Genomic DNA, 14,948 nt, shown 5'->3' with positions numbered 1-14,948 from the left:
TTTTAATTATATGTGCATGTACATCCATGTGTGTGTTGCATATGGAGTGTGGAGGTCAGGACTCTCCAAGCACGTGGGTCACAGGGATGGAACTCAGGTCTTTACCCACTGAATCACCTTGCTGGCCCTCGTCTATTGATTCGGAAACCACACCACACATACCTGTTGGCAGCAGACCCAGAAGACTTCACTGGGAAGACAGAATACTGGCTGGCTGAGTGCAGTAGCACCCTTTGCTCTGTGGTCTGGTCCCTGAGGCCACATGCTCCTGCCTGCCCTTTCTTCTTGCGGCCTGGTCAGGTATGATGCACTCAGCCTTGTGGCACAATTAAAGACAATTTCCCCCTTCATGTTTGTTAGGTATCCCCCACACCTCAGTAAGGTGGGCCTTAGGCCTGCTAGGTAAGTACTCCATCACCGAGTTATGTCCCTAGCCTCCTCCATCTGCCTATGGTCGGTCACTAATGATGACTAGAGGGAGGAATTACAAGTCTGACCCTCCATTTCTTAGCCAACTCCTAAGCCATCTCCCTAAATGATTTCCTAAAACGGTGATTTTGCTGCTTAGAGACAAGATCTCACTATGTAGCCTAGGCTGGCCTGGAACTTCAATCTTCCCACCTCAGTCTCCTGAGTAGCTGGGGTTCAGGGTTCATCACCATTCTGGACTGGCTTCTAACATGTCCTGATGCTGAAATACTTCCCTGGGGTGGGGGTGGTGTGTGTGTCACTGACGACTTCTTTTGGGAAACAACACCTGAATTTATATCCAGGCTCCGAGAGAGAATGGCAGGGGCCTGGAGCTGACTCACTTGTAGGTGTTTCCTCGCTCCAGAGGTACGGCACGGTCTGCTCTGGTGAACTACTGTCCAGCCAAATGCCGAACTGCTGTAGAGACAAGAGGAAGGGGGTCAGCAGAGAACAAGAGTATCTGGTGTGCGTGGTGCTGGCGTGCAGCCCAGGTCTTGCTCCACTGCACGAGCGAGCAGACCGTAAGGGTCTGACACAGGCGCACCCAGTCAGGACTGCAGGCTTTCTTACCCGAGGAAGCTGCTCACAGACATTTCTCACTGGGAACACGTGAAAGACAATTATTACCTCATCTGCCTGAACCTTGGCAATCAGATCTTTAAAGGCAGGCAGACAGCTCAACCTCACGACTGCTTCCGCCTGCTCCACAGTCAGACCCTGGATTTTGGGGGTGGAGCCAGCACTCAGTACAATCTCCTTCCCTCTGAGGAAGTGCTGGAACTCTGCATCATAGGTGGGCTCCCTGCGAAGGGTGGAGAGGTCAGGCAGGGTCTCTTGCCCCAGCAACTGAGACACAGACAAAGTGATTCACAGACAAGGGAAAGGAGAACGAACGCATCCTGACACAGATGCCAAGACCATCTGCAGAGCCACAGCTGAGCTAGCCAGACTCACCCCATGGTGCCTTTCAGCTTGATCCTCGCCAGCAGCATGGCGAACGTGATGTGGTCCTGATGCAGCATGCCTCGAGCCACTCGGTTAAATGCCACCTGGGGACCAAGGGGGACACGTTGGTGTTCTGGAGACAGTGCTTCCGTACCCTTACACCAGACAGAGTGTGCCCTGCTCTCTACCTGGAAGAGGTCCTTGGTTATGACGGAGAGGCGCTGCGTGTGGTCAGTGGCGCCCTTCAGGTTCGGGTTCTCGTACAGCACGTTGTGGTAGATGTCGAGGAAGAACTGTAGTGAGTACTGATAGAGGAAGTGAACCTGGAAGGAAGTCACGTGACCATCAATCAGGGCGGGCCTCGGGCCACAGTGGGTTCAGGGCTGCTATGCCAATGGCCTCACCTGCTTCAGGGACTCCATGGTGAAGTAGATGCTGCTGCAAGCAGTGGACAGTGGCAGGTACTGCTGGGACACAGTCTCCACCTCCTGCATGACGATGTCTGTCTCCTCCACTTTTCTGGTGACCTCGGCAGCTTCCCGCTTGAGATTTTCCAGGGTGGTTATGATGGTGTCGTCATCCAGAATGCGGCCTTTCACCTCGTTGAGAGCTTGCAGCAGAGACTTTTCTAGCTGCCGGAGACGCAGCTGGAACTCCCCTTGAGAGAGAAGACAGGATTGGAATACCTGTGCTCCAGGGCACACAGTGCCACCCTCGCCACCTTCTCCCTTCAGAGCCCAGCCTGCGCCTGCACCACCACCCCCTAGAAGCCGAGGACCAGAACCTACCTTGTAGTTTCAGGAGGTCAGAGCGCTTCTCATCCACGTCAGGCCTTTCTGCTTTTAGCACTTCATTGAGACACTGGCTCTGTAAACTGCTCCGCGTGACTGTGAAGTTCACGAAGGTGACCCGGGAACAGAGATCTGGTGGGAACTCCACCTGTCAGAAAGGAAGACAAAGCAGGCTGGTCGCTTCACTCAGCTCCTACCACCACCACCACCACCACCACCACCACCACCACCACGCGCATCTAAGTGTCCCCTGCTTACGGTTGGGTCTCGGGTAGACAGAAAGATGACAAATGACGGTGACAGGTCTATGTCTTGGTCACCGAGGGTAATCAGCACTCTCCCTCCTGTCCGTCGAACTTCACGGTTCAGTACCGGATTCAAAACCGGATCATAGCTTTCTACGTCCTATGTAGGACACAAACGTAAGGCAGACGTGAGTTTCTTGTCTGGGCCAGTGCACCACCCACAAGCCACAGGACCTGCCTGTGAGCCTACCTTTGAGAACACTGAAATACAAGTTGAGTTATGCCCTTTTTCATTTTTTTTTATTTTTAGAGTCAGGGTTTCCCTGTGAGATCCACCCGCCTGTCTTCTGAGTGCTGGGATAAAGGTGTACACCACCACACCTGGCTGGGGACTTGATTTATTCTTGTTCTAGTATCAAACCAAGCCTAACAAAGTTCAAACACCGTCAGTGTTTATGCTGTGAATTTAGATTTACTTTATATCAACTGAGAGATTGATGGACCGTACCAGGAGTGACAAATCAAATATGAACACAAACCTGGACGAGAAGAGGATTGCCAAATCTCAGAGCACTCTCCAAATTCTTCCGGAAGGCATCATCCAAGAAGCTGGTCCTTGTGATCTTCCGGTCCTTATACTCATTCATGATGAATTCTGTGGCCTGTCCCGAGGGGTCAATGATCAGTGGGTACCTGGAGTGAGGTGATAGGAGAGTAGGTAAAGAGTCCACCAGGAGAGGCAGAGGCTCCTGTTCAGACGGGAAGAAACCGTCACTCCACACAGCAATCTCTAGACATTCCAGTTCACAAATGTGATTTACATCGTTCTCTCTCTGGAAAACCACTGAATAAAGATGTAAACATGAACACTGCCCTCTTAGCCCGGCCTCCCCACACACCACTTTCCGCTCATCTCTTCCTACAAGGTGTGATTGCTAGCCGCACCTCTGGCCTGGAAGCGTACCTATTGAACCGCTTTAGCATGATGGCGTTCTCTGTGCACAGGTCGTCAGCAGGTAAGGAGCTGGCTTGCCAGCGGAGGCGCTCGTCAGCGTTGGAGAGATACTCTGTCCTGGCGATGTCTGTGCGGAACTGAAAGGGAGGCTGGTTATCTCCCCTGTGGTCCAGTTAGGACTTGGTCAGACTGTGCCCAGCGCTGGCTGGGGTGCCGGTTACCTGGATGTTGGCTTGCTGTAAGTGGTGAGACCAGGTGGTGAACAAGTTCTGGCGCATCTGCTGGTCAAAGTACCCTGCGTACGCAATGAAGGCTGCGGACAGGAGGCAGTCGCCAGCAATGGTGGACATCTGGTTCTTGAACGTCTCACTTGTCTTTTCCCAACGCTCCCTTTCAGCAGATAAGCTCTTGAGAAGCGCAGTGCTCCGGTTTACCTAGGGGGCGGGGCGGGCATCAAATGACATGTTTAGGAACACCCTGAATACTAGAAAGGAACTCACCCTCGGGGCCTATGAGATGGCTCAGTGAGTGAAAGCTCTTGCCGCCAAGCCTGATGACCAGAGTTCCACCCCTGCGACCCACGCAGTGGAAGGAGAGAACCAACTCCACAAGTGTCGTCCTCTGGCTGCCACGTGTGTGCTATGGCATGTACATCCGACCTCAGAATTAGTGAGAGAAAGAGTATCTGTGTGTGCAGGGTCTGGGGAGGACTAGTAGACTCAGGCAGACTGGGCTATAGACACTAACGAAACATGTGTCGGCATCTCATCAGAGCACAGACAAGGGCAGAGCACTAACTTTAGCCCTAGAGAAATGCACATCTGGGATTGTCTGAGGTGAGGAACAGCTGGGTATGGCCAAAGGGAAGACACACTGATGGCCTACTTCAACGACTCAAGGAGGAAGTGAGTGAAAGTAAATGTACTTGGTGCACACTCAGGGCCCCAACACACACAGAGCTGGTTCACTGCCTCGACAAGACATGCGGTGTAAGAGACAAGCCCTGTTAATCTAGGCTTCCACCAGGGAGGCCATGAGGACCTCCTTGGTAACAGAGTTCAGGGAATCTTGGGCCGCAAGGCAAGGCTTACTTTCGCTTCAACAGCTGCCAGGTCTGCCTTGATGGCCTGGGCCTCGGAGATGAGGACGGCATACTCTTCCTTGTAGCGGGCGATGCTGGCCTCCAGATCCCGGATCATCTGCTCCACCTCATTGGCTTTCTGCTGGTTGTCCTTGGCATCATCTTCCAGCTTCTGCAGCTCATTTCTCAGGGGCTCCACTCTCTTCAACATGTCTGCATAATTCAGCTGGGAAGGGCAAGGCATAGGGTGTGACAGAGAATGACATGTGACAAAGGACAAGGCGGGCTGACGTGAACATGTGAAAATGCCACATTGAAGCCCATTACAGTACGGCCAGGTAAAACAAGGGCTGGGGCTGGGGCTGTAGCCCTGGCATTCGGGCTGCAGTAGCCTGGGCTATAAAGGGAGATTCTCTCAAAAACCAAATGGGGGCTGAAGAAATGGCCCAGCAGTTAAGAGCAATTCCTGCTCTTACATCACAGAGGAACCGAGTTTGTTTCCCAGCACTCAGCCCTTTTCTGGATTTCTCATGTGCACATATTCACAACACACACACACACACACACACACACACACACACACACACACACACACACACACAATAGCAGGGCAGTGGTGACGCACGACTTTAATCCCAGCATTCAGGAGGCAAAGGCAGGCTGATCTCTGAGTTCAAAGCCAGCCTGGTCTACAAAGTGAGTTCCAGAACAGCCAGGGCTACACAGAGAAACCATGTCTTGAAAAACCAAAATAATAATAATGTAATAAATAATATAATAAACCTTAAAAACGAAGATCCCAAACTAAGTCAAAGCAAAACTTAAACCCTGTGGCTAACAAGACGGCTCAGCAGGTCAGAGAGCTTGCCATGTAAGCCTGGAGACCAGAGTTTGACCCTCAGAACCACGCAGAGGTAGAAGGACAGAGCTGACTCCACAAGCTGTCCTCTGACCTCCACATGCCCACGGGACGCACATCCCCATGTAGCAGCCCCCTCCCATTTGAGAACCGGCTCACTGGCCCACGCTGCTCTCGGCAGTGCCCCTCTCTTTCCTAGTAAGCGTGTCTAGGTCTATCCCACACTTGACTTCTCTCCATCTTTTCCTGCCGGGAGCCACTCATTTTTACCTAACCCACACTGTTTTTCTTTTCAACGTAAACAAACAAAAACAAGAGAATCACAACAGCAAACAGCTAATGGAAACAAGACGTGACAAGAGACCCCCCACCCCGTGCCCAGGGCCGGCTGTAGAGGGACCTACCTGTGCAATTGCCCACTTCACCATGGGGCCGCAAGCCAGGGAAGCCCGGTTGACAATTTCATAGTTATAACTGGGGTTGGACATGTAGTTTTTCTTCATCTTCTCCCTTATGGCATCACTGGGAGAGGAAATTATTTCTAAGCACGCACAGAATAAAAATAATGCACTTTCACGAAATACAAGTGTAAAGGCCTCGCACTTCTGACGGTGCTGGCTGAGCCCTGGTTCTCAGGGGAAGGTGACAGGGCTGCTGAGGACAGCCTCTGCCCGCTTCTGCCTCTGGCCCTCACTATAGCAACTCGGGCCAAGACCCCTGCTCTGCGGCAGCAAGGGCCGAGTGCAGTCCCTCCTAACCATCTGGAGGGACGAAGCTGTTGCTGGCAGAGGCAATGTCAGAGACACGTGCAGCGCAGAACGCTGGCTTCCTTGCTGAGACTGTATTGAAGGCACCCTGGGACTGGTGTGACCCGTGCTCCCTCTGGAAGACGAGATGCCAGCGATGACCAAGCAGAGCCTTTAGAAAGTGTCCACTGCGAACTGCCGCAAGCAGACAGGAGCGTCCCCGAGGGGCCTCACCTGATCTCCTCCGCCGAGAAGTTGACGATGGTGGGGATGAAGTTCTCCCTCATGATGATGGAGCGGATCTGCTTCCAGTCTGTGGTGCTCTCGCCCAGCAGCAGGCAGATGGACTCCAGCGCCAGCTTCACAGCAGCAGGAGGGTTGGCCATGGACCTCACCTCCACCAGGTGCTGCTTCTTGATGGACTTCACAGCTGGTCAGCAGGGGTGGTGGGGGGAGGCAGAGTACAAGTGAGATGTGGACAAGGCTGCCTGCCACCAGGGCTCCACCCACTTAGAGCACACCTTACATCACCTACCCTAACTGCAACTGTCCTTGGCGAGCACGGTTAGCTTGTTTTACAGTTTCAGGAATTACACTGTCAACCAGCCACAATTATTTTCTCTCTCTCTCTCTTTTTTTTTTTTTTTTGTCTCTATGAGACAGGGTTTCTCTGTGTAGCCCTGGCTGTCCTCGAACTCACAGAGATCCACTTGTCTCTCCTCCTGAGTGCTGGGATTAAAGGTGTGCACCACCACTTGAGGCTATTTTCTCTCTTTTAACTTATGTAGGAGAGGAAAACTTTTCAGAGATGATGACTTGTTCTCCTAGAAAGTAACATCCCCACTTTTGCTTTACGAGGCAGATAGCGACCCCAAGCCACAGCCAGGCTGAGGCCTGCGCGAGCCTCATTAATCTGCTACAATTCACAGTTGTCTAATGGCTGCTCTAAAAAGGGGTTAATACCTTTATAAGCTGAAATGCGGTTTTTTAGATTGAAGATTTAGAAAGTACTTTTAGTTACTGAGTAGAAAATTTTTCCTTATTATCCATCTGTGTGTGGAAACTCAGAGCCTCTGTAGATGTGTAACCGTCCTAGGTGTGAAATGAAAGCTGTAATAACTGGGCCACCAGACACAGCCAAACTCTAGTGAGCATACAGCTAAGGTCACTCTTCCTTACAGGGTGACCACAGTCAACATGGGAGCTACTGCTACAGCCCTGCACGGGTCTTTCAGAACAGAGGAAGAGTGAGTAGAGACCCTCCTGCCTGTGTCTTCCGAGGGCTGGGATTAAAGTCGTGCCCATGCACCCCCGAGTGAGTGTTTTGCCTGCAGGTCTGTATGTGCGCCATGGGTGCAGTGCCTGAGGAAGCCAGAGGAAGACACTAGGACCCCTGCACTGGATTTACACAAGTAGGCACTGCCATGTGGGTGCTAGGAACTGAACCTGGGTTCTCTGCAAGAACAGCAGTAAGTCTTACTGCTCAGCCGTCTCCAGCCCTATTTTCAGACAGGGTCTCAAGATCCTCCTGCCTTGCCTCACTACGACTTGAGATTATAGGCTTGAGGCCCAGACTCAGCAAGAGAGAGAATCCATCTGCTAGCTCTCTTACTAGAAGGGCCTCATGACAGTAAATCAGACCGGGGCTATAGCATGCTGCTCTAAGAGGTGGAGACAGGGGAGCACTTCAAAGAGGCTGCAGGTGTCTGCCCACGATGCTCCCGGCAGCACAGCCCCCGGACCTCACAGCGTCTTCGGTGTCGCTGAAGGTCCACGTCTGACAGCACTGACATACCATTCTGGGCCTCAATGACGGCAGGCTCCACCTTATCAAGATCCTCCTTGACACTCATCTGCTTGTCTGCAATCACCTCCTGCTGCTTGTGCAGCTGCTCCTGGATTTCCTGGCTCATGACCTAGAAAGCAAGGATGGCTTAGGTGCACATGGCTAAAGCACTGTGGACCTGCTAAGTGAACCTTACACAGCTCCCCTCCTGCCAACACACACCTGCTAGCCCATTCAATTTAGAACCCTGTACAAACCAAGCCTCCTCTTGCATAGGCCCAGGCCCGCAGGTTGGCTCCCTGGAATAAGGGACGCACCTTTTTCTTTTCAGCCTCTTGCTGGTCTTTCACCATTTTCTTCAGCTTGTCGTTGGCGGCCGCGTTCTTCACTTCCAGCTCTTGGCTCTTGATCCTCAAGTCCCGGCGCAGTTCTTCCACCTACAGAACAAGCCATTCTCAACACAGACACACGCAGCAAGTCCTCGGTGGGGCCGTGAGGGGCTGCTGCTCCTGCTCTACCTGGTCGACGGTTTCTTTGATTTTCCGGAGACCGACATTCAGGTGCATCTGCTGCTCCTCCAGCTCGCTGCGCTTCTCATGGAAAAGGTTGGCGTAGTGGTTGATGAAGTCCAGGTAGTGGCGGGGCGTGATGGCCATCGTTCTCCCTCCTCGCTTTGCCAGGCGTGCGTTGGCCTTTTAGAAAACAAACCCAACACTTCACTCCTCAGCCAGCCTCAACTCTACCCTGTCAGACTGCAGTGGGACATGGAGAGCGGGCCTGGCCCTCAGAACACTCAAGCCAGCCCCCGTTCTCAAGACTCAACAACCTCCATCCTTAAACCCTGGCGAGTGACAGCACACACAACGCCCATGCTGGAGACGCTGTTTCTTTGTTATTTTGAGTTAGGGTTTCACGTAGCCCAGGCTGAACTTGAACACCTGACCCTCTTGCCGCTTTCTCCTAAGTGCTGGGATTACAGGTGTGGGCCACCATACTCGGCTCAGAAGCATATTTTATGAGAAAAACGCTCGACAAACAACGGGTTTACTATGTCAATGTAGGCCGTGTTTAGTCTTTTTTTTTCTTCTTCTCAAGACAGGGTCTTATTATGTAACACAGGCTGGAATGCAATTCTCTCTCTCTTTTTTTAAGTTAAAAAAAATTTATGTGTGTGGATGTTTTGCCTACATGTGTGTCTGTGTACCATGTGCATGCCTGGTAGCCATGGAGGCTAGAAGAGGGTGTTGGATCCCCTATGACTGACTGGAGTTACAGAGTTGTGAGCTGCCATGTGAGTGCTGGGACTAGAACCCAGGTCCTCTGAAGAGCAGCCTGTGCTCTTACATGCTGAGCATTCTCTCAAGTCCTAACTAAGTTTCAAGGTCCCAAATAAGTGTTGGGATTGCAGGCATGTCACCAAAGGTTTCTGCTTATTTCCAGCGGACATAGAGAGTAAGAACCGGTTTTGTGTGATAAACAGCTTTGGCTGCTGCTGGAAGGGAGGCATCAGAAACAGGACAACTGGGATGGCTGTGGGGACACTAGGTGACAGGCTGCCACAGCTCTGAGTGGGTTTCATAAAGGTTTCTCAACAGTCACCTGTCTGTTAAAGCACTCCTAAAGTGCAGGACAGTGGGGACGATTCACCGCGACCAGCCTGTGCTCCTGTACGGTATCTGGGAGCTTCTGGACTCCAGCAGCAGCGTTGGCTCCTACAGCCTGCAAGGCTTTTGCCCACCTGGCCATTTCTTTCTTTCTATGTTATTACTGCGTGCACATAACACGGATGCCATGGTTCCCATGTGAGGGTCAAAGGACATCTTTCGGGAGTCAGGTCCTCTCCTTCCACCTTTTGGGGGTTCCTGCGATCAAACTTGGGTCACTGGGCTTCCACAGCAAGCACCTTTACCCATCAAGCCATCTCACTGGTCCCCATCTGAGCAGTTATGGACACATGAGAGCCTCTTGTTCTAGAGGAACAAAGCCTGGGCGGAGAAGGAAGTGTGAAGGGAGAAAGAAAGGACCGCTGACAAGAATGGACGTCATCTCCTGAGCATGAGTGAGGTTAGCCTGGGTCACAGACAGGGCTAGTTCCAAGGCAGTTAGGGCTACACAAAGAAACCCTGTCTTGAACCCTCCCCCGCAAAAGAAAAAAGAATAGATGTCATGAAGAGGTGAGGAAAAGTATTTGCTTTGCTGCGGCAGAGCAAGGTCAGCTGGGAAGCTCCCAAACGTCTAATGCGATCCACTAGCTCGGCTTTCTGCGGGCTGCTCTCCAGCTGCACACACCTGGTGAAGAGTCTGATGGACGAACACACAGCTGTTCACGATGGCTTCCCGGTGTGTTGGTGGCTGCGGCAGCTTGTCGTACACGACTGGCATGTAGTCAGGGACTATATAGTTGGGCTTCTCCAGGTCCATTTTACTGGTGAATTCTTTGCCGACCTGATACAGCGCTTCAGTGGACCAGTCACCAAACCAGTTCAGCACACACCTGAAAAAGACGCCGCCCTCATCTCAACAGCTCTCCAGAGGGCATCTGTCTGCCTTGGATGGAAGCTCAGTGCAGACCTGGAGCCAGCAGAGGTCAGCATTACCTGTTGAAAAGGGCTGGTGACGTGGCTGCCCGGTCCTTGAGCCCCTCTGAGGACGGGTTCATGGTGAACACCACGTGCAGGTTGCGGATCACCTGGCTGGTGAACCACTTGTAGAGCTCCTCGTGCGAGTCCAGCATCAGGCCTTCCTTCTGGGCCCCCTCTTTGCACTGAGTCATCAGCGTGGCATATTCATCCCCTTCAAAGAGCCCAGGAACCTGGGGAAAGAACAGACTCACTGTGGCTTAACTGACCTGTAAGGAGATGCCATGCAACACATTACAGCACACGCTCCCCTACCTCTCCATTGGCCAGAAGGGTATTCATTCGCTCCAGGAACCCAGAATCTAGGACATTGGATTCGTCCATTATGAATGCTATCTTTTCATTTTTACAGCCAGAACGTCTCAGCACTGTCCTCAGATCTTCGTCAAAGTCTTCCCCTGTGTACTTCCTGTGGACCTACAGAAGCAGCCACAAGTTAGAATTCTTCTCATTCAACAGCTACATGCAGAATCCAGACTCAGGGACTGAGAGGCTATCCAACAGACCCACCTTAATCTGGTACACGCTCAAGCCATTCATCCAGGCGACAAAACGAGACAGGGTGGTTTTGCCAGCTCCACTAACACCAATCAGAAGCAAATGACCTTGAGGCTGTCGGAATATTCTGGAACATCATCAGAAGAGATCAATTTCCAGGCTTATATGACTCACTTCCCATCTGATACTCAGGCCCGTGACTTTTCTAGGATGGTGTTTGAATGTGTATGTTAAAGCACCGTGAGCAGCTGTGCAGGGCTGGGTCTAGTGGACACAGAAGACACAGCCCTGCCCTCTAGATGCCAATGACATGAGAGATGAACCCAGCTCTAGCTGGAGGCTGAAGGACCCAAACTGGCAGCAGGCCTACAGAGAAGGTTCTTGGAGTGAGAGCCCAGGACAGTGAGGCTGGACTGAGGGATAAGGGAAGGTGTCAGCAGCAAGGCTGAGGTGGAGGTGTGGGGAGACAGCACACAGCTCAGGAGACAGACTGTGGCAGTAACGGTAAAGCCTACCTGTCAATCCTGAGCACATGGTCGAGCACTTCATTGAACAAGACCAAGGGAACATCCAGTTCTTCTTCATAGAAGACCTTCAGCCGAGCCTTGACATAGTCTCTTAGCTCTTCTTGGTCTACTGGGATGTAATCCTGTTTGGGAAAAACAATGCAGCCTGCCATTGATCAGGTCACTGAGCCGTTAAGACATGCAGTTCCTCGACACCAAGGACCGCTTAAAAATGCACAGCATCAAGGGCTGGAGAGATGGCTCAGCGGTTAAGAGCACTGCCTGTTCTTCCAGAGGTCCTGAGTTCAATTCCCAGCAACCACATGGTGGCTCACTACCATCCGTAATGAAATCTGGTGCCCTCTTCTGGCCTGCAGGTGTATATGCAGACAGAACACTGTATACATAATAAATAAAAATAAATCTTAAAAAAAAAAAAAAAAAAAAAAAAAAAAAAAAAATGCACAGCATCAAGACAGCATTCAAGGAGTGCAGAGCATCCCATGCACGGATTCCTCTGTAGCCCTGACTGTAGAAAGCACACACCACACACGTCAGCTCATCCAAACTCAGACTCCCACCAAAAGCTCAAAGGTGGCTGATGGCGCTCTTGGAGGAAGCTGACAAGCCGACTCTAAAGAGCGTTTGGAAGAAGAAAGAGTTGAAAATGGTCAAGATATTCATGGAAAAGAAGCAGGCATGAGGGCCTGTACTGCTGTAATCAGGACAGAAAGCAGAGAACAGATCAACAGAGGTTACCAGAGCTGGAAGACACACGCACAGGGAAGCCTAGCAAGACAGCAACAATTAGTGAACACAGGACGAGTACAGAAGGGAAATGCGTAGACAACCCACAGCTCACAACACACCTAAACCAGTTAGAGGTGGTTAAACTAGTAAGAACGCTTGCTCTTCAGAAGACCCCATAAATAGTAAAAGGAGACCACCGGGGAAGGTCTCCTGCAAACGACAATGACGGGCTACAGCTTAGCCCAGAAAGTTCCTTGACACTGAACGACCTACTGGGCTGTCTCTAGCGTCAGCTGCCCTCCCGACAGGAAGGCGCCCCTGACAGGTGGAACTCTGTTTTATTCCATTATGCTTTGTTTTTTGGGATGGGGATTCATTATGTATGTTGCCTTGGGCTCAAGTGATTCCCCGGCCTTTGCCTCCTAAGTAGCCAGACCACAGATGTGTGCTCAGAACACCTGTTTCTGGAGAGCACGGGGCATGGAACCAGGGTCTCATGCATTAGGCAAGTGCTCTACCACTGAGCTACAAAAGCCAAGCCCAGCTTACGATTCTCTCCAAACTCAATTCACAGTTGCCTGTCAGACTTCCAGGCTGGGAGGAACCCTCTGTTCCTTCCTTTGCTTTTAGAGCATGGCCTCCCCACAGAAGTTTTGACTTAGCAGTGATCTCTGCATGAAATATGCATCAAGACTAAATGGGAAGCAGTTCCCCCCTTTTCCCTCCTCCACAGGAAAAGCACAATTCACAGCTATTTGCAAATGTCACTGCTATTATTTAGCATTTGACATTAAGAAGCTTTCACTGGGCGGTGGCTCACGCCTTTAATCCCAGCACTTGGGAGGCAGAGGCAGGCGGATCTCTGTGAGTCCAAGGCCAGCTTGGTCTATAGAGCAAGATCCAGGACAGAAACCAAAACGACATGGAGAAACCCTGTCTTGAAAAACCACTCCCCTCCCCCGAAAAAAGAAGCTTTCATACGTGCAGTCTTGAGGCAGGGGGAGGGCTTGGACTTGCCTCTATTGGATGTGCCTCCCCATGGAGGCCTTGCCTTCTTGGGAGGGATTTGGGGGGCAGGCTGAGAGGGTGGGAGAGGGAAGAGGGCAATCTTTGATTGGTGTGTAAAATGAATAAAATTTTTTTTTTAATTAAAAAAAAAAGTTTGAATTTGTGAAGACTGTGAAAAAAAAAAGCTTTCATACAAATTGCTCACAACTGCCCCATTTTTAGTGTTTGGGTGACCTTCTGCAGCTGCTAGACCACTGCTCCTGCCCACAGATCATCACACATGGAAGAATCCATTGAGAGGCTAGGCCAGCTACATGTCTTCTGGGGCTTTCTGCCGAAAACCCAAAGACTAAAATTGCTTAGTGCTGCCAGGCAGTGGTGGTGCACGCCTTTAATTCCAGCACTTGGTAGGTAGAGGCAGATGGATCTGAGTTTGAGGCCAGCCTGCAGACAGCCAGGGCTACACAGAGAAACCCTATCTTGAAAAACAGACAGACAGACAGACAATGCTTAGTGCCTCTGCTGAAACTACAGTCCTTGATGTTCTCCTTTTTCCATAGCACTAGGGACTGAAAGCCCCAGACATGCCCACTTGCCCTCCCGAGCTAGCGACCAGAGGATAGCTCTGGTGGGAGCTTCTGCTGCCCTGCGGCGGCGGCGGTCTGTACCTTGGACAGCCAGTTGCTGTACAGAATAGGCCGGCTCATGGCCTTCTCTTTGTCTATGTTTGGGAAGTGCTTCAGAGCAACCATGTCGATGTTCTCATCTGTCCAGCGTCGCTCTTCGTCCTCCACAAGCCTGTTCAGGGAGAGCAGCACAAGTGTCAGTCACGAGGCCTGGTGACAGCAGCCGCATGGCGGGGCTGAGAGCCTCCACCCCAGTTCCTGGGGTGGACGTGGCTGAAGCAATCTGATTTTTTTAATTGTTTTTTTAAAAGATTTATTATGTATACAATGTTCTGTCTGCATGTATGCCTGCAGGCCAGAAGAGGGCACCAGATCTCATTATAGATGGTTGTGAGCCTCCGTGTGGTTGCTGGGAATTGAACTCAGGACCTCTGGAAGAACAGCCAGTGCTCCTCACCTCTGAGGTATCTCTCCAGCCCGCAAATTGATATTTTGATACTAAACAGACCCTGGCACCATGACACTGTATAAGACTGATTTAAGGCCGGGCGGTGGTGGCGCACGCCTTTAATCCCAGCACTCGGGAGGCAGAGCCAGGCGGATCTCTGTGAGTTCAAGGCCAGCCTGGGCTATCAAGTGAGTTCCAGGAAAGGCGCAAAGCTACACAGAGAAACCCTGTCTCGGAAAAAAAAAAAAAAAAAAAAAAAAAAGACTGATTTAAGATATGAATGATAAATTTGGTTCCTTTCTTTTTCCAACCTCTACTATACTACCCAGACTAGCTGTAAACCCCCAGATTCACCTCCTGCATGGTGAGATGTTGGCTATACACTACCAAGCCCAGCTCAAATTTGTTTTTACACTTGCTAACAACGTTCTACCTACATAGGAGAGCCTGGAGCGTGTCTACTGTAACATCAACAGAGCAGACAAGAGACACTGTCCTGAAGCATGGGGTCTTCTGAGAAGCAGAGTGTAAAATACTTGTGTGTGTGTGCGTGTGTGCGTGTGCATGAATATGCACTGTGAGGCAGAGTCTCAC

The 14,948-nt window shown here is 51.2% G+C and overlaps 1 protein-coding gene across 1 annotated transcript in view; it reads right to left on the bottom strand.

Annotated features, from left to right (window-relative positions):
* Dync1h1 (dynein cytoplasmic 1 heavy chain 1) overlaps positions 1 to 14,948 on the bottom strand; it is a 69,053-nt gene that overhangs the window by 7,369 nt on the left and 46,736 nt on the right. Inside the window, exons 43-64 of the mRNA XM_059279331.1 lie at positions 13,949 to 14,078; positions 11,532 to 11,665; positions 11,029 to 11,143; positions 10,774 to 10,935; positions 10,477 to 10,691; positions 10,169 to 10,373; positions 8,398 to 8,571; positions 8,197 to 8,316; positions 7,889 to 8,009; positions 6,328 to 6,523; positions 5,752 to 5,869; positions 4,499 to 4,714; positions 3,629 to 3,841; positions 3,417 to 3,544; positions 2,992 to 3,145; positions 2,466 to 2,612; positions 2,205 to 2,355; positions 1,821 to 2,074; positions 1,605 to 1,739; positions 1,426 to 1,520; positions 1,099 to 1,273; positions 813 to 888 (exon numbers count right to left, since the gene is read on the bottom strand). Coding sequence (XP_059135314.1) covers positions 813 to 888; positions 1,099 to 1,273; positions 1,426 to 1,520; positions 1,605 to 1,739; positions 1,821 to 2,074; positions 2,205 to 2,355; positions 2,466 to 2,612; positions 2,992 to 3,145; positions 3,417 to 3,544; positions 3,629 to 3,841; positions 4,499 to 4,714; positions 5,752 to 5,869; positions 6,328 to 6,523; positions 7,889 to 8,009; positions 8,197 to 8,316; positions 8,398 to 8,571; positions 10,169 to 10,373; positions 10,477 to 10,691; positions 10,774 to 10,935; positions 11,029 to 11,143; positions 11,532 to 11,665; positions 13,949 to 14,078 — 3,434 coding nt within the window. The remainder of the gene's footprint in view (positions 1 to 812; positions 889 to 1,098; positions 1,274 to 1,425; positions 1,521 to 1,604; positions 1,740 to 1,820; positions 2,075 to 2,204; positions 2,356 to 2,465; positions 2,613 to 2,991; positions 3,146 to 3,416; positions 3,545 to 3,628; positions 3,842 to 4,498; positions 4,715 to 5,751; positions 5,870 to 6,327; positions 6,524 to 7,888; positions 8,010 to 8,196; positions 8,317 to 8,397; positions 8,572 to 10,168; positions 10,374 to 10,476; positions 10,692 to 10,773; positions 10,936 to 11,028; positions 11,144 to 11,531; positions 11,666 to 13,948; positions 14,079 to 14,948) is intronic.

Source organism: Peromyscus eremicus, chromosome 14 (assembly GCF_949786415.1).
Source record: "Peromyscus eremicus chromosome 14, PerEre_H2_v1, whole genome shotgun sequence".
NCBI classification, from domain to species: Eukaryota; Metazoa; Chordata; class Mammalia; order Rodentia; family Cricetidae; genus Peromyscus; species Peromyscus eremicus.
The sequence above is the reverse complement of the archived record's forward strand: the minus strand, read 5'-3'. Positions and strand labels throughout refer to the sequence as shown.